Here is a 21,333-nt window from a genome sequence, read left to right as displayed (position 1 = left end):
AAACTCTTCAGATGTGACTCCCTAAGCTATGTCTGCCACACAGGTGTACTGGGGAGGGAAAATACTAGAAGGCAGTCAAGAAATAGAAGGTGAAATGGTTCTTGTTAAAACTCTCGCTTCGGAAAAATGTCCAGGTGATGATTTTCCTTCTGATTCATTCCACTTGCTACCGCAGCCTCTGTTGAGATAAATTAATTGTCAGATCTGGCCTTTCTGGGCATGCAGGGGTGGGCCAAATCTGACTTTGGCTAGTTTAAGGACTGATGGAAATTTACTGGCATTCTTAGGGTCAGGTTACACCTTCAGCTATTCTACTTATTTATGTCCAACTTGGAAACTGATTCACTTACGTGAGTCTCACAGTTCCTCGTTTTAGATTATGTCCGACCTTCCTGAAAATTTCATAACTTTATTTCCTAACACTGTCTTTACCTCTCATGTCTTACCCATTCTGCCTCACTCCTTCACATCTTAGTAGCACTGTACATATATAGATATAACTCCTATGAGTGTTAATTTTTTTTTTGAGAAAAGTTTCTTGAGAATTGTCACCTTTTAAGAGATGATCTTTTTGGTCTGATAATATTTTCACCCAGAACATACAAAATAAAATGAGTTATGTTTAATGTTATGGTTTATTACCAAGATAATAAATTCTACACAATAGTATTTAGTATGAGAATATCCTATGGAAAACTTTTAATTTTATGTCATGTTTAGCTGAACATACATTTTTCTTTGTGTGCGTGTGTTGAGATAGAGGAGGAAAAATGTAGAATGCTTTTATGTTTCTTTCAGCCTGCTGTGGCAAGTGTCACCTTTCAAAGCAGTCTAGGCTTAGTGTTTATTTCCCCCTGCATGTTTACTTTTCTGGGTTATAAATTGATTTTAAGTGCAAGATAAAAATTGATTAAAAAAAGGTGGTAGATGAAGAAAATGGTGCAAAGGGTTATGAACAGAGAATATGGTACAAATAAAAAGGTAAAATTGTAATAAAATGTCTAGTCCTTGGACAAAAAGTGGGTGTACCAAGGAGAATGATCTAACTTTCTTACAAGGAATGATTTTCTTATATCTCCACCACCCCCTTTAGACTTTCCTGCTCTAGTTTACCGACTATGATGTTGTTGTTAGTTGAGGTCAAGTTTGTTCTAACTCTTGACAACCCCATGTGTACAGAGTAGAACTTTCCGCAGGCTGTCCATGGCTGAAATCTTAAAGAAAAAAACATCACCAGGCTGTTTCTTCCTTGGTACCACAGAGTGGGTTCGAGCCACCAAACTTTAAGTTAGCGCAAACTGTTTGGATCACCTAGATACCTTATTTAGAGAGTATATAAAACAAATATTTTAATAACTTCCATTCTATTTATAATGCATATTTATTTACTTCCAAATTGTTGTTTATTACAAATGTAAGTTTGTTTTCATTGCATAATCAAAGCATTTCTCTATCTAGGAATAGTGGGTATTTTTAATTGGGATACAAATTCATCAATAATTTTCCCATTGAAAGTAATAGATTTTTTTTTTCTTAGCTATTTAATGCCTCTTCATTGGGTTGGGTATTTAATGCCTCTTCACTTTACAGCAGATTTTTCAGGAGCAAAATGAGATTCTTAATAGAAGATAGTTGTAGTTATATATTTACATTAGTTTGAGCGATTGGCATGGGTTATTCAGGAACGTCTTCAGTGCCTCCTTCACATCTTTGTTCCTTAGACGGTGAATGAGGGTATTCAGCATTGGTATCACTAGGGTGTAAAAGACTGAGACTGTTTTACGAGTAACTAATGCGTGGTTGGACCTGGGTTGCAAATACATGAAAAGTAGAGTCCCACAGAATACAGTGATCACTATCATGTGAGAAGAACAGGTGGAAACAGCGTTTTGTCTCTGCATCGAGGACTGTATCCTCAAAATGGCAAGGATAATGGTAATGCAGGATATTAGAACAATGATCATGGAGAAAAGCAAATTGATCCCTGAAAAGGTAAATGTTATGTCTAGAATGTAATTATCAGAACAGGACAAGGCTAACAAAGGGACATAATCACAGTAAAAATGGTTAATTACGTTGGAAGAACAGAATGATACAGAGAACGCACAGGAAGAGACAATCAGTGCTGTGGTCAGACTGTAAAGGGATATGAGAGATACTATCAGAAGAAGACAGATTTCCTGAGATATCACCACCATGTAGAGAAGGGTGTTACAAATGGCCACATAGCAGTCATAGGCCATTGTGGCCAGCACGAAAATCTCTGCCACAACAAAAAGTACAAATCCACCAAGTTGAGCTACACAACAGTAGTAAGAGAGAGTTTTCTTCTTAAGCAAGAAGTTGACCAGCATTTTAGGGGCAATGACGGTAGAATTGCTGAGATTGATGATAGCCAAGTGTCAGAGGAAAAAGTACATGGGGGTTTGAAGTCGGGAGTCGACACTGGTGAGGGTGATGATGCACAGGTTCCCTGCCACAGTCTGCCCATAGATCACCAGGAAGACAAAGAAAAGGAGGACCTGGAGCCCAGGACGGTCTGAGAGTCCCATGAGAATGAACTCAGTCACCCATGTGAGATTTCCTGGAGCCGTTTATTGTGTTGCTTTTGTCTTCCAGTGGGATAAATGGAAAAAGGATAATAGATGGTAAAATAAGTTTTGTTCTTAGAAGGTTATTTCTTGTCAAAGTTTTATTTAAAATCATGTTACTTTCATTCACACATGATTAGGAGCTCCAGATCTTTATTGTTTTTCTCCCTGCTTTTTCACAAATTTCAGAAATACAAAGTCACCAGAGAACAACTGAGGACTGAGGTGGGTTCTTTGAATTGTTTGCCTAAACTATTTATTTATTCACTGTTAAACATAGTTTCAATATTGGATTTTACATATATTTATATGTATATATTTAATTTTAAAAATTATCACTGCATGACCAATTCGCATCACTTCACTGCTTTAGATTGCAAATAAGAATCAAGTTTATGATTTTTTCTATACCATATCATCATATTTCCTGGCTTTCATTCACAATAGAAAAAATAAGGGCACATAATTACTTCCACTCTTTGTATGCTTGCTAATAATAGAAGTTTAAGAACGTGGCTAACGCAGGGTATAAATAACTAGGATTTCAAAAATGCTCAAGAAATTCTTCAACATTGACATCTACTTAGAGAAAATGTGAAATTCTCGATTTAATTTAATCTTATTGGAAGATGAGAAGGTTTAGTATCTTTCTATTTTTGTGCTCCAAATGCTACATGACCCTGGCACAACTCATTACAGCTGATATTTTTAGCACTAACTCTACCTGGATTAAGACTCAAACCAACAATCAAACCCAGTGCCATCAAGTCAATTCGGACACTTAGCGACCCTACACTACAGAGTGGAACCGCCCCACAGAGTTTCTAAGGAGTGTCTGGCAGATTCAAACTGCTGACCCTTTGGTTAGCAGCTGTAGCACTTAACCACTACGCCACCAGGGTTTCTGGATTAAGACTATCTAGTAAATATTTGCTTCCCTAAAAATATCAAATTCATCGTATGTAAAAAGCAATATGCTAAATCTTCTCCATTCTCTTAAATAATCAACACTGACCATTGATTTTGTTATTTTTTTTCACATCTCCTTTAACAATGCTGTCTCGTTTATCAGTAATCATTGACTGTTATTAATTTTTTAAGACATTTACTTAAATCATTGCACAGCTGTCACTTCCACTTAGCCATCAGTGGGCAAGGATTGCAGTCACTTGGAAAAGAGACAGAAGAAACCATTTCAGCTCTGAGTTTGATTTGAACTGATAGAGCTTTTAAGATCCTTAGTCCTCACATCTAGACCTAGTAATAGGGAAACATTTGGTTTAACCGACCTGTGCACAGAGATCTGCCGAGATCCACTCCTAAGTTTACTCCAGGAAGCATGCTGGAGAGTTTTACAAAGATCTGAAGTTCCTGAAGACCCTAACACTAATATATGTTTGTGTCTAGGCCCCAGTCCCTGAACATGAGGACTAGAATTCCCAGATAAAGGTCTGATTCCCCAGGGAAAGAAAGACAAATTGCATGTTCCTTAAGCAAAGCTCCACTCAAAATTTCACCTGAACAGTGAAAATGTGGAGATACCCTAGGGACTTGCTTAAATAGGTATATTGAATAAGAAACACATGCAGAGATTCCATTTATTATTTATTTATTTATTTTTAATATACCCTTAGATTCTCTGATCATTGCTCATGGGATACGGATGAAGAAAATCCAACATTTGGAAAAGACAGAATTCTATGTCAATAGACAATTTTAATGTGAATATTGGCGATAGAACTTAACACAAAACCTCCCTTCCAATGTCAAGCTCTGGCGAATTTACTGTAAAAAACAGATGATATACATCAAATTCAAAATGCAAAGTTTGTAAAGAGGCTAAATATCAACTTTTTATTAAAATCTTTAAAGTAAAAATCATATCTGGTATTGTTACCAATTTTCATTTTCAATTAATTTGAGTAAAAAAATGTATTTTTTCACATCAGACAGAAATCTTCCTTCAAATAATGGATAAATATTGCAATTTAATGTCATCACCAATTCTTTCTTCCTTTCTTGGGGGCATTTTCTAGCCTATAACCTGTATAAGAGGAAAGGATATGTCTGATTATTTTTCCTTTTTATTACCAGCTTCTAAAATAATATCCAGGATAGAGTAGATATCCAAAAGATATGTGTTAACCAACTCACTGACTGATGGAATGAATGAATGAGTAAAATATCCACCCTAAAATGTGAAATTAAATGTCAGGGTTTTGTTTCCCATGCTGTAATCAATCTTACATATTATTTTAACTTTGACAAAATTGTTGTTGTTCTTAGGTGCCATCGAGTCGGTTCTGACTTATAGCAATCCTATGTGCAACAGAACAAAAAACTGCCTGGTCCTGAGCCATCTGTACAATCGTTGTTATTCTTCAGCTTATTGTTGCAGCCACTGTGTCAATCCACCTCATTGAGGGTCTTCCTCTTTTCCGCTGACCCTGTACTGTGCCAAGCATGATGTCCTTCTCCAGGGACTGATCCCTCCTGACAACATGTCCAAAGCATGTAAGACACAGTCTTGCCATCTTTGCTTCTAAGAATCATTCTGGCCGCATTTCTTCTAAGACAGATTTGTTCATTCTTTTGGCAGTCCATGGTATATTCAATGTTCTTTGCCAACACCACAGTTCAAAGACGTCAACTCTTTTTCGGTCTTCCTTATTCATTGTCCAGCTTTCACATGCATATGATCTGATTGAAAATACCATGACCTGGGTCAGGCGCACCTTAGTCTTCAGGGTGACATCCTTCCTCTTCAACACTTTGAAGAGGTCCCTTGCAGCAGATTTGCCCAATGCAATGCATCTTTTGATTTCTTGGCTGCTGCTTCCATGGCTGTTGATTGTGGATCCAAGTAAAATGAAATCCTTGACAACTTCAATCTTTTCTCCGTTTATCATGATGTTGCTCGTTGGTCCAGTTGTGAGGATTTTTATTTTCCTTATGTTGAGGTGTAATCCATACTGAAGGTTATGGTCTTTGATCTTCATTAGTAAGTGCTTCAAGTCCACTTCACTTTCAGAAAGCAAGGCTGCGTCATCTGCATAACGCAGGTTGTTAATGAGTCTTCCTCCAATCCTGATGCCCCATTCTTCTTCATATAGTCCAGCTTCTCGGATTATGTGTTCAGCATACAGATTAAATAGGTATGATGAAAGAATACAACCCTGATGCACACCTTCCTGAATTTAAACCAATCAGTATCCCCTTGCTCTGTCCGAACAACTTTCTCTTGATCTATGTACAGGTTCCTCAGGAGCACATTTAAGTGTTCTGGAATTCCCATTCTTCCCAGTGTTATCCATAGTTTGTTATGATCCACACAGTCGAATGCCTTTGCATAGTCAATAAAACACAGGTAAACATCCTCTGGTATTCTCTGCTTTCAGCTAGGATCCATCTGACATCACCAATGATATCCCTGGTTCCACATCCTCTTCTGAAACCAGCCTGAATTTCTGGCAGTTCCCTGTTGATATATTGTTGCAGCTGTTTTTGAATGATCATAAGCAAAATTTGGCTTCCATGTGATTTTCATGATATTGTTCTATAATTTCCACATTTGGTTGGATAAACTTTCTTGGGAATAGACATAAACATGCATCTCTTCCAGTCAGTTGGCCAGGAAGCTGTCTTCCATATTTCTTGGCATAGACAAGTGAGCACCTCCAGTGTTGTACCTGTTTGTTAAAACATCTCAATTGATATTCCATCAATTTCTGGAGCCTTGTTTTTCACCAAAGCCTTCAGAGCAGCTTGGACTTCTTCCTTCAGTACCATCGGTTCCTGATCATATGCCACCTCTTGAAATGGTTGAATATCGACTAATTCTTTTTGGTATAATGACTCTGTGTATTCCTTCCATCTTCTTTTGATGCTTCCTGCATCGTTTAATATTTTCCCCATGGAATCCTTCACTATTGCAACTTGAGGCTTGAATTTTTTCTTCAGTTCTTTCAGCTTGAGAAACACCAAACATGTTTTCCCTTTTTGGTTTTCCATGTCCAGCTCTTTGCACATGTCATAATAATAATTTACTTTGTCTTCTTGAGAGGCCCTTTGAAATCTTCTCTTCAGTTCTTTTACTTCATCAATTCTTCCTTTTGCCATGAAGAAAGCAAGAGGTCACTGAAAAGACAGGAAAGAAAGACCAAGAAGGATATCAGAGGAGACTCTGAAACTTGCTCTTGAGCATCGAGCAGCTAAAGCTTTGACAAAGAAGCCATGACAAATTGTATCTCATTCTCTAAGATAATCTTTACTTTAGTGCAGGATACACCTCTTCCTTCTTAATTTGGGTGTTACTAATATCTCAGAATCGACTCGACAGCACTGGGTTCTGGTAATATCTAATACCAGTTTCCATCCAGCCAATTTTGACTCATGGTCGCCCCAGATGTGTCAGAGTAGAACTGTGTTCCTTACCATTTTCAACGCATGTGAAGTCTCAGCAGATCTTTCGAGGTGCCTCTGCTTGGATTCAAATCACCAGCTTTTATCATTATGCACCCAGTCTCCTTATCCAGAGGTAACCCTTATATAAAACTTTTATTGATATTCTTTTTGTTATTAGTTAATTTTATATTCATGCACCCATCAAAACATAGTATTGAAGATCTTTAATTACTTTACATAATACTGAGTGTCTTACTCTGCAATTTTTTTATTTACTCTGATATATGTTTGTGGATTCATCCACCTTTGTTTATTTAGCTATACATTGACCACTGATTTAGCTGCATGTATAAAATTCATTAGAAAAATAAAAGTTCTGGTCAATCAACTCCTGAATCATTTTTTAAAATGTATTAAAAAGTTACTTCTAAATTTTTATATTTTAAATTACACAACACGAAATAAATGTGTTACTATTTTGTTCATTTCTGAGTATTTATAAGCAAGAGAACAAAAATATACAATATTCTAAGTAAAGATCATATACCTATATGTCTTCATGTATATATATGTATATTAGGATCATTATATATGTGCATATGTACCTATATATAGGTACATATGCACATATATAATGTATATACGTATATGTATACACATATATGCATAAATACACATATACATATCTCAGTATGAATATAGTAAGAAGCAAATTCATGCCATAGTTTTTCTGCACATGTTTTAAAATAGCGTACATTGAGAGTTGACTCATCTTTATTTAAAATGTTCAAGAAGAATACAAAGACTCTAATAAGCTAAAACAAAAATTTCATTTTTGTCATATCTTCTTCATGTTGAGATATGTCTTGACTCTTGATTTTTTTAATTGTTATTGCTAAAAATATGCTTTATTATGTATTTTACCCTAACACACTTTTTATTGTTTCTTTTACATCTTTGTTCCTCAAACTGCAAATACTGGTATTCAGTGTGGGTATCACAACAGTGCCAAACATTGACATGATCATGCCATGACCCAAAGCGTACCTGGAACTTGGTCTGACATACATGAAGAGGATTGTTCATGTTAAGCTTACACTCCAATTAAGTGAGAGCCACAAATGGAAAACACTTTTCACCACCTATCAGCAGAATGAATCTTCAGAATGGCCAACAAAATGAAACCATAGGAGATCAGGACAATCAAGATGGTGAATATCTCTATAGAACTCACAAAGTAGAAGAGTAGAAGGTGGTTGATGTGAGTGTCAGAACACAACATAGCAAAGAGTAGAGGTATATTACACAAATCACATCTTATTTCATTGATTGGACAAGACAGGTTAAAAGTTCCTACTGTGTGTAAAGTAGCAGAGCAAAATACCACCAACATAGAAAGCAATGAGGAGTGGAACATAGAGTATGGGTGACATGTTAACTGACAATATAAATGGGACCATAGATGAAGTCAAAACAGATGTTTATTCCGTATCATATAAAAATCATTATTTGATCAAGCACTTAATGTCAAAACAAAATATTGACACTTTAAAGAGCATAAACATCAATATCCTATTTCTTGTCCTGAGGCTCTTGGGGGGATTCATTATGTGCTCCACCCAAGATTTATATACTTGCCATGCATTCTGACCAGACAGCCCTACCTTATGGAGTTGGCTGAGAGTCTAACCTCTCCTGCAGTACAGACTGTGGGCTCCTGGGGCAGCTGTTTGAAGCCTTTCTTAACTTTCACACCTTTGCCCAGATGGTGACTTGCTTCATGACTGCCATGTATCCCCTGTCTTGCCTGACCCCCTCCGTGGGGGTCTTGAAACTGCCTTGGTACCCAGATAGGGGTATCCCGGGAGTTTGGAGGTGTTAATGCTCCATGGGGTGAACTTAGACCACAGAAGACTGGAGTTGAGAGTTTAATTGTGTTTCATAGCTTACTTCATTAAAAATGTGTGCTTAACCAGTATGCCTGGTTGGTTAACTGACTTAATGCAGAATTTCTCAACAGAAGTCTAACAAATGATATGTGAGTGTGTGTTTATCTGGGTACACACTGTCTGCAAACTTTGAGCCAAATTTTGTTGTTGTTGTTCATTCTTAATTCAAGGAGGCCTCTGTCTATAGTTTGTATAGAACAAATTTTGTAGCTGAATAATGTAAAACAAGTATATATTGTGTATATTTTATTGGGACTATTTTATTGAGCATTTGGAAATGAGTTAGGTGCAAGATTTTATAATTTCACAAAGCTTTCCAATGTGATGTTTAAGGCTGTTTCCTGAACTCTCAAATATGTCCAAATCCTAATTCCTAGAAACTATGAATGTATTACTTACATGACAAAAGAGACTTTACTGATCTGATACAAGGTGTTCAAGGATCGTCCAGGTGGGCCCAATGTAATCTCAGAAGTTCTTAGAAGACAAAAGGTATGCAGGAAAATCCAAGAAGGAGATGGAAGCAGAAGTGAGAGTGATAGGATTGATAACTGGAAGAGGCCACTATCCAAGGAAAATTTCCAGCCTCTACAAGGTGAAAAAGGCAGGAAACATCCTCCTCAAAGGCATCCAGAAAGAATACAATCAGCTAACACCTTGCTTTTAGTGCAAATGGACTCATTACGGACTTCTTACTGTCAAAACTGTGAGATAATACATTCGTGTTGTTTTTAGATATTAAATTTGAGATAATTTGTTATAGCAATAGGAAAGTAATAAAAAAAATTATTTTTAGGAAATACATACATGTGAACCAAATTAAAAGGTAGAAAACATTAAGCTCATTTTTGACCTTTATTCATTTAAAAAAATGTTTAGCAATGAACCAAACTGTATATACATTCCATTGGATAGAGTCCCTGGATGTTAAGTACTTGACTGCTAACTGAAAGTTTGGTGGTTTGAATCCATCCAGAGGTGCCTTAGAAGAAAGACTTGGCAATCTACTTCTGAAAGGTCATTGAAAACCCTCTTGGAAAGTTCTAATCTGTCACACATGCAATGCGTAGGAACCACTCTAAGACATTCGTTTTCAATAGCATTGGAAATATTGTAATGTGAGCTTAGCCTTTTGCTCCAATACTATGCATGAAGCCATACCCAAAGAAAATAGTTTTCTAATGGGAAACACACTTCTGTAATTATAAGCTGCTATAGCCAAACACACCCTGAATAAAGTAAAAACAAGGAAACACATTAATGATTAACATGGAAAGCTTAAAGACTAACGGGGTTAAATTATGGCTGATTTTGTCTTTTGAGATCAGAAATGTCTATCACATATTTTATGTTGCTGGCCTTAAGCTATTCTGTTTATTTATGAGCAAAGTTAGCAATTGACTCAGAATTCCTGGTTGTGGCTTAAGTCTGACTTTACTGAAAATGTCATATATTCATTCTTTTTCCAGACACTGTCCTTACGTCACATGCCGCACCTACTCTCCCTCACACCATTTCAGGTTAGTAGCATTGTACATACACAGCAATAACTCACATGACTATTAACCTTTTTTTTTTTTTTTTCTTTTTTGCAGTAGGTTTCTTGAGAATCGTTACCACTTTTAAAAGATGACATTTTTGGTCTAATAACACTTTGACTATACTAAATAAAAATGTGAAAAAAAGGGATGTTTCATGTTGATGGTTTCATATTAAAGATAATAAACTCTACACAACAGATTTTAGTATGAGAATATATGGAAAACATTTAATTATATATTATGATTAGCTCAACATAATTTTTTTTTTTGCTTTGTACACATGTCTGCAAGAGAGGAGGAAAAACGTAGAATTCTTTTATGTTTATTTCAGTCTGTTATGGCACATGTCGTATTTCAAAGCACTCTTGAGCTTAGTTTTTATTTACCCCTGCCTGTTTACTTTCATGTGTTATAAATTTACTTTAAGTGTAAGACAGCAATGGGTTCATAAAACATGTGATGGAAGGAGAAAAAAGGTGCAAAAGGTTATTAATGGAGAATATGGCATTAGAAAAAACAAAATGTAAAATTATAATAAAATGTTTAGTCCTTGGGCAACAGCTGAGTGTATCAAGGAGAATGATCTGAATTTCTATCATCTTTTTTTTCAAGCAATGACTCTCATACAGCCCCACCACCGCTTATCAGGCTTTCTCTTCCTTGGTTAGGGACTATGTTGTTGTTGTTAGCTGTCGGCAAGTCAATTCCAATTCATGACCATCTAGTTTGTTAAAAAAAAAAAACAGAGTAGAAATTCTCCATAGTGTTTTCTCGGCTGTAATCTTAAAGGAAGAGAATCTCAAGGCCTTTTCTTTCCTGGTACAGCTGGGGAAGTCTGATTCTCCAAACTTTAGGTTAGCAAAAACAATTTGCACCACCTAGATACCTTTTGTTTTCAGCTGCCTCTTCTCATTAGCAAACAAATTTGGCACCTAGGTTGAAGACCCTTAAGGAGATGGATTGACACAGTGGCTGCAACAGTGAGCTCGAGCATAACAATGATCATAAGGATGGCTCAGGACCAGGCAGTGTTTCCTTCTCTTGTACATAATGTAACTATGAGTAGGAATCGACTTGATGGAACCTAACAGCAACGACAGATGCCATATTTAGAGAGCATAAGATACAAACCTTTTACATTTATTTATAATAATGTTATTTATTTATAATATGTATTTATTTTCAAATTGTTGTTTATCACATATGCAAGCTTGTTTTCATTGTATAATTTAAAACTTTATCCATCTAGGAAGATTGATATTAGAATTGGGAAAAAAATGCATCAGTATATTTCCTGTTGAAATTAATATACATATTTATTTTTTCAACCATTTAAAATGCTTCTTCACTTAAAAGCAGTTTTGTCAGGAAAAAATTAAGACTCTTAAAAGAAGATAGTTGTAGTTATATATTTACATTAGTTTGAGCAATTTGCATGGCTTGTTAAGGAATCTCTTCAGTGCGTTCTTCACATCCTTGTTCCTTAGGCTGTAAATGAGAGGATTCGGCATTGGTATCAATAGGGTGTAAAAGCCTGAGGCTATTTTATCAGTATCTAATGAGTGGTTGGTCCTTGGTTGAACACACATGAAAAGGAGACTCCCATAAAACGCAGTGACCGCCATCATGTGAAAAGCATGGGTAGAAAATGCTTTTTATCTCCCTTTTGTGGACAGTATCCTCAAAATGGCGAGAACAATGTTGAAGTAGGATATTAGAACAATGATCATGGAGAAAAACAGATTAGTACCCGAAAGCGTAAACACTACTGTTTCTGGAATGTAGGTATCAGAACAGGAGAATGCTAGCAAAGGGATGTTATCACAGTAAAAATGGTTTATTACATTGGAAGAACAGTATGACACAAGGAACACACTGAAAGAGACAGTCAGTGCTGTGGTCAGACTGTAGAGGTATATGAGGGATACTATCAGAAGGCAGATCTGCCGAGATACCACCACCATGTAGAGCAGGGGTTGCAAATGGCCACATAGCAGTCATAGGCCATTGCGGCCAGTATGAAAATCTCAGCCACCATGAAAACTAAGAATCCACCTAGTTGAGCTGCACAACAGGAGTATGAGATGATTTTCTTCTTAACCAAGAAGTTGACAAACATTTTAGGGCAATGATGGTAGAATTGCCAAGGTTAATGATAGCTAAGTGTTGGAGGAAAAAGTACATGGGGGTTTGAAGTCTAGAGTTGACACTGGTGAGAATGATGGTGCCCAGGTTCCCTACCACAGTCAGCCCATAGATCACCAGGAAGACAAAGAAAAGGGGGACCTGGAGCTCAGGAAGGTCTGTGATTCCTGTGAGAATGAACTCAGTCACCCATGTGAGATTCCCTGGGGCCATTTATTGTGTTGTTTTGTCTTTAAATACGGAAATTGGAAAGAGGTTAATAAAAGGTAAAATCAGTTTTGCTGTTAGAGGATTATTCCCTTTTGAAGTTTCATTTAAAATCTGTTTACTTTTGTTCACACTTAGGAGTTTCAGACTTTAGTTGTTTCTCTCTGACACTTTTAGAAATTTCAAAGGTATAAACTCATCAGAAAACAACAGAGGTTGGTTCTTCAAGTTGTTTCTGTAAACAGTTTATTTATTCACTGTTGGATATAATTTAAATATTGAATTATGTGTGTGTATATATATATATATATTTTTTTTTTTTTTTTTTTATATATATATATATAGTATACAAATCAACACAAAACAAAAAAGCAAACCCTTCGCTGTCAGGTTGATTCCCAGTCATAGGACACTATAGGACAAAGTAGAACTGACCCATAAGATTCCAAGGAGTGCCTGGTGAATTTCAACTGCTGAACTTTTGGTTAATAGTCGTAGCTCTTAACCACTACACCACCAGGGTTTTCTATACTGCACATAAAAAAAAGTGTAAATATTGAATATTATATATATATGTTGTACATATATATGTTGTACATATATTTTTTTAAATGTACATAGGGCTGCTATGATTCTGAATGGAATTGATAGCACCTAACAACAGAGCATAGTTATATATATATGAATATATATAGCATATATATGATATATGTATGATATACGTATCATACATAATAATACGTATGCATGAATATTTCTCCAGTGATATTGGATGAAATGTATGCATTTTCTTTACCACCCTTTTCAAGTGATAAAAAACAAAACAATACAAAAAAAAAAAAAAAAAACTGCCTTTGCAGAGTTGAAGTTGATGAGTCAGAATGACCTTCAGCTATCTTTCTGCTTAACCGCCACAGGCCTCCTCTACAGAACACTCAGCTTCATCTCCTTGGGTATTTTATGTATTTCAGTATCTCTGTGGGAAACACCTCCAGAACTGTGGCTTTTTCCTTAACAATTTTTACCACATCCCTCTGCTTCTGCTACGCACAGATAGACCTGCATCTCATTACTGTTCCTTCTGTAGGTGCCGGAAGACTGCATCCTTCTTTCTTAATCACATTTTCTTTCTTCATCACATTTTCTTTCTTCTGCCAAATACACCAGAACTGTCACTGGATTTGTTTTCCAGATTGCTTTCTATTATAACTTTTTTAGCAGACTTCCCTTCGTTTTCCAGTTTATCCTTCTTTTCCTTAAACTGTTTGAAGGCTGTTTTGTTGTTGTTGTTAGTTAAGTTTTATTACTTACAGTTTCGATTTGTTAAAGTTCAATCATTTTACTCTACTTCTATAGAGAAATGAGTGGGATAGAATGCTAACTTTTATGTAGTGTTCATTATGTGCTTCTTGTTGCTGTCGTTAGTTGACATCCAGCAGATTCTGACTCATGGTGACCACACGTGTGCAGATCAGAAGTATTTCACGGGGTTATCAAGACCGTGACCTTTCTGAAGCCAGTCACCCAGCCTGTCTCCCTTGGGTGGGTTTAAGCGGCCATCTCTTCTGCTAGGATCCAACAGTTTAAACTTTTGTGCCACCCGGGGCCTCTCATTATGTGCCTAGAACTAAGCAAAATGTTTTGAAATAATTACTTTTATTCTGCATAGGATATTGACTGGATAAACTTAGGATTAATTTACTTATTTTTAATTTGGTTTGCCCTTGTTGATACTGTTGTTTTATTCCCCCAAACACTAGCTCTGTGCTATTGCTCAAATATTTATATTTTGTGTAGTACTAAATAACTGGCATAATGCAAATATATAGGTTAGTAAGCACAAAGCTTGGCACTTAATGATTTCATAATAGATGTTACCTGTAGTTATTATTATTATTAGCTTTTTTTGAATGATGTTAATATTTTTTCCTCTTTTTTTTTTCTTAAATTTTAACTTCAGTGTCACATTCTACCTGGTTGAAGAGTCTTGTAGTTGAAAAAGAAATAGCAATTAAATTATAATTTTGTATATGCAAAATGAGTGGTCCTCATGGCACAGTGGTTAAGTGCTCCACTACTAACTGAAAGGTTGGCAGCACAAAGCCACAGCTGCTCTGTGGGAGATAGATGTGCAGTCTGCTTCTGTAAAGATTTATAACCTTGGAAACCCTATGAGGTAGTCTGACTCTGTCCTTTAGGGTCACTAGGAGTCGGGATTGACTCAACTGCACTGGGTTCAGTTTTTGGTTTTGCTGTATGCAAAAACTGGGCCACCTGATTTTCAGCTGTACTTTCACAAAACAAAACATGCTCTTCTGCACACATGACTTTTCCAAGGTTGTTTTTTTTTTTTTTAAAGGAAAATATGTATATCTGATAAGCTGATCTGATTTTGTTGTACTAACTATCCCATATCTCTTGTCCCCTACCATGAAACCATAAAGAATGTCAAGTTTTATAACAAGGCAAGTTTACTCTGGGAAACTCAGAGAAACATTCATTTTGATGAAAGTATTTCCTGTCAGGTCACTGTACATAATGCTATTCAATTCAGTGTCTTGTTCACTCTGAAATATATTTTATAAACATATCCTTAATTTAACAAGAGCAAGAATATCAAGAACCAGAACTTCAGTTACTGATTGTCTACTATGCATTAGCACAATTAGCTTTGAGGAGGGAGAGTATTTGTATATATTTAAAATCCTTATTGTTAATTCCCTCCTCTATTGAAATACATTTGATGGAAAATGCAGGGTTGTTCTTTTTTCAATGAGTACATGTCAGAAAAATAAAGTTTCTGTAGAACAATCCACTTTTTCTCCTATTTTTTTCCCCTTCACCTTGTCTGAAAAGAGTTATTTTAGTTTTTCTACCAATAATTTTGATATTAAATCATTTTGAATACATATATTTTATACATCTACTCACATAATGAAAAAAAAAGCATTGCCGTCCAGTCGATTCTGGCACATAGTGACCCTGAAGGACAGAGTAGAACTGCCCCATAGGGTTTCCAAGGAGTGCCTGGTGGGTTCGAACTGCTGAGCTTTTGGTTAGCAGCCTTAGCCCTTAACCACTAGCCACCAGGGTTTCCACTCACGCCTTGGGAAACCTGTGGGCAGTTCCACTCTGTCCTGTAGGGTCACCACGAATCGGAGTTGACGCCACAGCAATTCTTACTTGGAGGCGTGTTGCGTTATCTCCAAAAATTGCTTCTTAGTGTGAGCTCTTTATGGCCGCCAGGGCAGAGACTGACTGTGGGCACCAGGGAAGCTTTTCAGCCTTAGGGTTATCACCTGGGCAACGCAAAAATCAGGAAGGGGACACAATCTCACTGTTATCGACTAAGTAATTTTATAGTTCTTTTTCAGAAACATGGAATCTTAAATTTCAGGAACACTTAAGTAGTTTCCTATCTGGTATAGGCTAAAAATTAAATCAAAACCCTTGATGGGGAGTCGATTTCCACCCATAGACCATATAGGACAGAGAAGAACTGTCCCACATGGTTTCCAAGGCTGTGATATTTATTGAAGGAGAGTGCCACATCTTTCTCCTGCAGAGTGGTTGGTGGGTTCAAACTGCTGACCTTTCGGTTAGCAGCCAAGAACGTAACCACTGTGTCACTTATGTGATAGATTGCCTACTAAAACATCCATCAGTTCTGCCAGTTCTAAAGCAGAAAGCATTTCCCTTCATACTAAGGCAACATACACTCCCTGCAATGAGGATTCATTATTCTATATTGTTCTGGAGCTTGGATTCCCAAACTTACAATATTTAGATAAAGCCTTTACATTTTCTGCCATATTTTTATACTCATAGTACTATCATTTAATTATTTCTTCTTATAATGTCTTTAATTTGAGCTACATTTATATGAACAATATGTTTTAATAGACCATATTTCATTACTATTTAAATAAAATTCCTACTTGCTATTGTGTAAGATATATAGATGTGTATATGCTTAAATATTTATATATACATACACACATGTATGTGAGTGTGCATACGTATACATATGTACACATATATTTAAGTCCAAAAAGTTATTGCTGTGTTATCAAATATCACTATATTCCCTTGTTTAGTTTGTGAATAAAATCAATCTATGCTTTTTCTGCCCCATATCATTGCATCTCCATGGCTTTCTATCACAATGGAAGAAATTAGGGCACATAATTACTTCCATTCTTTGTACACCAAGCTAAAAATAGAAGAACATGCCAAAGATAGGGTATAACTAGGCTAAGGTTTCAAAATGCTCAAGAAATTTTTCAGCATTGACATCCGCAAGGAGACAATTGTAAAATCTCAAGGTATCATTAATTTCACTGGTAGTTCAGGTTTAGTATGTTTCAATCTTTTTTTGTTCCAAATGTTACAGGACACCATCACAAGTCATTACAGCTGATATTTTTAGCCATAACTCTACTTGGATTAAGACTCTCTGCTTGCTTCCACAAAAATATCAAATTCATTATATGTAAAAAGCAATATGCTAAATCTTCTTCATTCTCTAAGATAATCAAAGTTTATCACTGATTTTATTTTTTCTTTTATAACTCCTTTAACAACGTTTAGTCTCATTTATCAGTAGATATGTTTGACTGATATTTAATTCATTACAGAACTGTCACTGCCACTTGGAAATCAGTGAGCAAGGATTGCAGTCACTTAGAAAATTGGACAGAGAAGGATCATTTCAGTTCTGAGTTTGATTTCAGTTGATAGAGCTTTCAAGATACTTAGTTCTCACAACTCGACCTAGTAATAGGTAAAGCATTTGTTTTAACTTACCTGCACAGAGAGATCTCCTGAGATCCACTCCTAAGTTTACTCCACGAAGCAAGCTGGAGAGTTTTTACAAAGTTTTGAACTCCCTGAAGACCTTATCACTAAAATGTGTTTGTTTCTAGGACCCAATCTCTGAACATGAGAACTAGGATTCCTAGATAAAAGTCGGTTTCCCCAGGGAAAGAAAGACAAATTCAATGCTCATTAGGCAAGTCTCCGCTCAAAATTTTACCGAAGCAGTGAAAATGTGGAGATAGCCTAGAGACTTGCTTAAATGATCGTACCAAATAACAAACACATGCAATGATTCCATGGTATTTTTTTTTTTTTCCTTTAATGTGCCTTTATATTATCTGGATAGTGCCCTGGACCTTGTAGTAAGAAAATCACACAGTTGGAAAGCACTAGATTCTGTCCCAATGGACATTTTAGTGTGAATATTGAGGATAAAGCTTAACACAGAGCCTCCCTTGTAGAATCAAGATTAAGCCCTGGTGCATTTACTGTAAAAAACAGATGGTATATACCAAATTGAAAATGTGAAGTTTGTGAAGAGGCTGAATATCAAGGTTTTACTATAATTATTAAATTACAAATCATACCTAGTATCATTTCTAGCTTTTTTATTCAACTGATTTGAGTGGAAAATGTATTTTTTTTCAAATCAGCCTACAACATTATTTTAAAAAATGTATAAATCTTGCAATTAAATATCAATAACAATTTTTTCTCACTCTCCCTGTGACATTTTCTAGCCTATAACCTTTGCAAGAGGAAAGGGTATGTCCAAATATTTTACCTTTTTATTACAAGCTTCTAAAATAATACAAAGGATAGAGTACATACTCAAACCAAAACCAAGCCCACTACCGTTGAGTCGATTCTGACTCATAACGACCCTATAGGGACATGTCCACAAGATATTTGATAACTAACTCACTGATGGATAGAATGAATGAGTGCAATATTCATGCTGAAATTGAAGATCAGAATTTTATTTCCAGTGCTGCAATCAATGTTTAATATTATTTTAACTTTGACAAAGAAACCGTGACAAATTTCATCTCATTCTCTAAAATTTCTACTCCCTTTCTTAATTTTCATCTTCCTAACATTTTTTTAACATCTAATTCAAGTCTCCATCCAGCCAATTCTGACTAATGGTGGACCCATGTGTGTGAAAGTAGAAATGCCCTCCATGTTGTTTTCCGTAGTTGTCATCTTTCAGAAGATCTTCAGAGGGCCATCTGGGTGGATTCAAGCCACCGACCTTTTACGATTACACACCTAGTGTCTTCTTAACCAGAGGTAACTCTAATCCACAGTGTTTCACTGGTATAGTTTGTGTTATTAGTTATACATTTACACATTCATTCTCAAAATATATACCCATACACACCTACACATACATACATATATCAGCTTGAACAAAGTAAGAAGCAAATTGATGGCATGGTTTTTCTGTACGAGTTAAAACAGCAGAGGTTAAGGGTTGACTATTTATTTCAAAATATTCAAGAAGAATTGAAAGACACTAATAAAGTGAAACTAAAATTTCATTTTTTCGTATCTTCTTCATATTGAGACACAGGCCATGAATCTTGACTTTTTTTAATATATTTTTCATGCGAAAAATATACTTTATTGATAAACCAATTTTTCCCAAGCACTATTTTTATTGCTTCTTTTACATCTTTGTTCCTCAAACTGTAGATGATGGGATTCAGCATGGGAATCACAATGGTGTAGAATACAGACAGTATCATGTCATGGTCCAAATCATATCTGGAACTTGGTCTCATATACATGAAGAGGATTGTTCCATGGTAAATTGACACTCCAGTTAGGTGAGAGCCACAGGTGGAAAACACTTTCCGCCTTCCTTCAGCAGAATGCATCTTCAGAATGGCCAACAAAATTAAACCATAAGAGATCAGGACAATCAGGATGGTGAATACCTCAATAGAACCTACAGCGTAGAAGAGTAGAAGCTGGTTGATGTGAGTGTCAGAACAGGAGATAGCAAGGAGTGGAGGGATATCACAAAAGACATGTCTGATTTCATTAGATGCACAGAAGGAGAGGCTAAATGTTGCTACTGTGTGTAAAGTAGCATGTGCAATACCACCAACATAAGAAGCAGTGATGAGTGGCACATAGACTCTGGGTGACATGTTAACTGAATAGAGAAGTGGGTTATAGATTGCTACATAGTGATCATATGCCATTGCTGCTAAGAGAAAGCATTCTGTGGTGCCAAAAGTAAAATCAAGAAACATTTGTGTTGCACATCCAGGGAATGAAATGGATTTATTCTTTGACATAAAATCTACTAACATATTTGGAGTAACAGATGATGAATAGCAGGCATCCAAGAATGATAACACACTGAGAAAATAGTACATGGGGATGTGGAGCCGGGAATCCTCAATGACCAATACAACCAGTCCTAAATTTCCAATCAGAGTAAGAAGATAGATTGCTAGAAATAGAAAAAATAAGACTACCTGCCCTTCAAGATTGTCTGTGAAGCCCTTCAATGTAAATGTGGTGACTTCTGTGTCGTTTTTCATGTTGACACTTCATGGAACAAACTTGAAAATAAACATGAAATCAAAAATTTTATTTTTATGGCTTGGATGCATAATATTGTGACTGAAAGGAATGCTAACTATGCCCTCATATTGATTTTTTGGAAATTCATGATTTCCCAGCAGCAACTCATGAAACAATGACCAGATACTGAATAAAGGGTCACTACCACTCTCTGCCACTCTCTCTGCAGAATTAAATAGAAGATAAAGACGTTTCCTCACTGGTTAAAATTAGTTATTACCAAAATAATTGAGTTAACTGCTTTACTTTTTAAAACCAGTTATTTATTCAAATAAATTTCTTTCTCACATCTTAATACTTGGGATAATATATCAATGGGCAGAGAATTAGAATATAATACCAGATTTCTAGCTCTTTCAGTTATCGTGTACAATTATTTGCCATAATCTTCTCACCTGTAGAAAGAGGATATTAATGTTATCTTACAAGATTGGGGCAAACATTAAAAAAGAAAAAATAAGTTAATGTAATTTAATTTTCAAAGTAATTTAATTTCTAGAATGTGCTGATTGGAGCTGGTTTTATAAACCAGCACCTGCCTGTATTGTTACATCTAACAAGCTACCTTCTGAATATTCTCCAGTTCCATTAGTAATTTTTGGATTTTGCTGAAAATAATTTATCAAATTGTTTTTTGGGGAAAGATTCACCATGGCTGAATTCAAAAAATACGTGACAGTTTATGTTTCGTTCAAACATCTTTCTTAAATTCATGCTATTGTATTTGTCCTTTTTTGGCTATATACTTTGCCATTGGTATTATTGACAATCTACATCTTTTTCTACTCCCTCAAACATTTCTGGTGAAAATCTAAGAAATTATTGAAGATGTTAAAACAAAAAATCATGACTTTCATGATTATAAAGTATTTTCTTCCAAGGTGTTTTCATTCAAGACTTTACACTTCTTTATGTGTTGTTGATGGTGTACTCGGTGAAATAACAATTAAGTAATTTTTAACTTAGTATTAAAGTAGTACATAAAAAACATTTTTAAAAAGTACCTTTGCAGATATAAGATTTAAGATTAAAAACAATGAAAGAAAGGGGTTATAGAAAGAATAGATTATTGTCTGG

The 21,333-nt window shown here is 35.7% G+C and overlaps 1 protein-coding gene across 1 annotated transcript; it reads right to left on the bottom strand.

Annotated features, from left to right (window-relative positions):
* Positions 1-19,196: 19,196 nt before the first annotated feature.
* Positions 19,197-20,249, bottom strand: LOC126080220 (olfactory receptor 5T1-like). Its single transcript, XM_049891485.1, has one exon. The coding sequence runs from the start codon at positions 20,211-20,213 to the stop codon at positions 19,197-19,199; it is 1,017 nt and encodes a 338-aa protein (XP_049747442.1). The 5' UTR covers positions 20,214-20,249.
* Between the last annotated feature and the right edge of the window lie 1,084 nt (positions 20,250-21,333).

This window comes from Elephas maximus, chromosome 7 (assembly GCF_024166365.1).
Source record: "Elephas maximus indicus isolate mEleMax1 chromosome 7, mEleMax1 primary haplotype, whole genome shotgun sequence".
In the NCBI taxonomy this organism is placed as follows: domain Eukaryota; kingdom Metazoa; phylum Chordata; class Mammalia; order Proboscidea; family Elephantidae; genus Elephas; species Elephas maximus.
The sequence above is the reverse complement of the archived record's forward strand: the minus strand, read 5'-3'. Positions and strand labels throughout refer to the sequence as shown.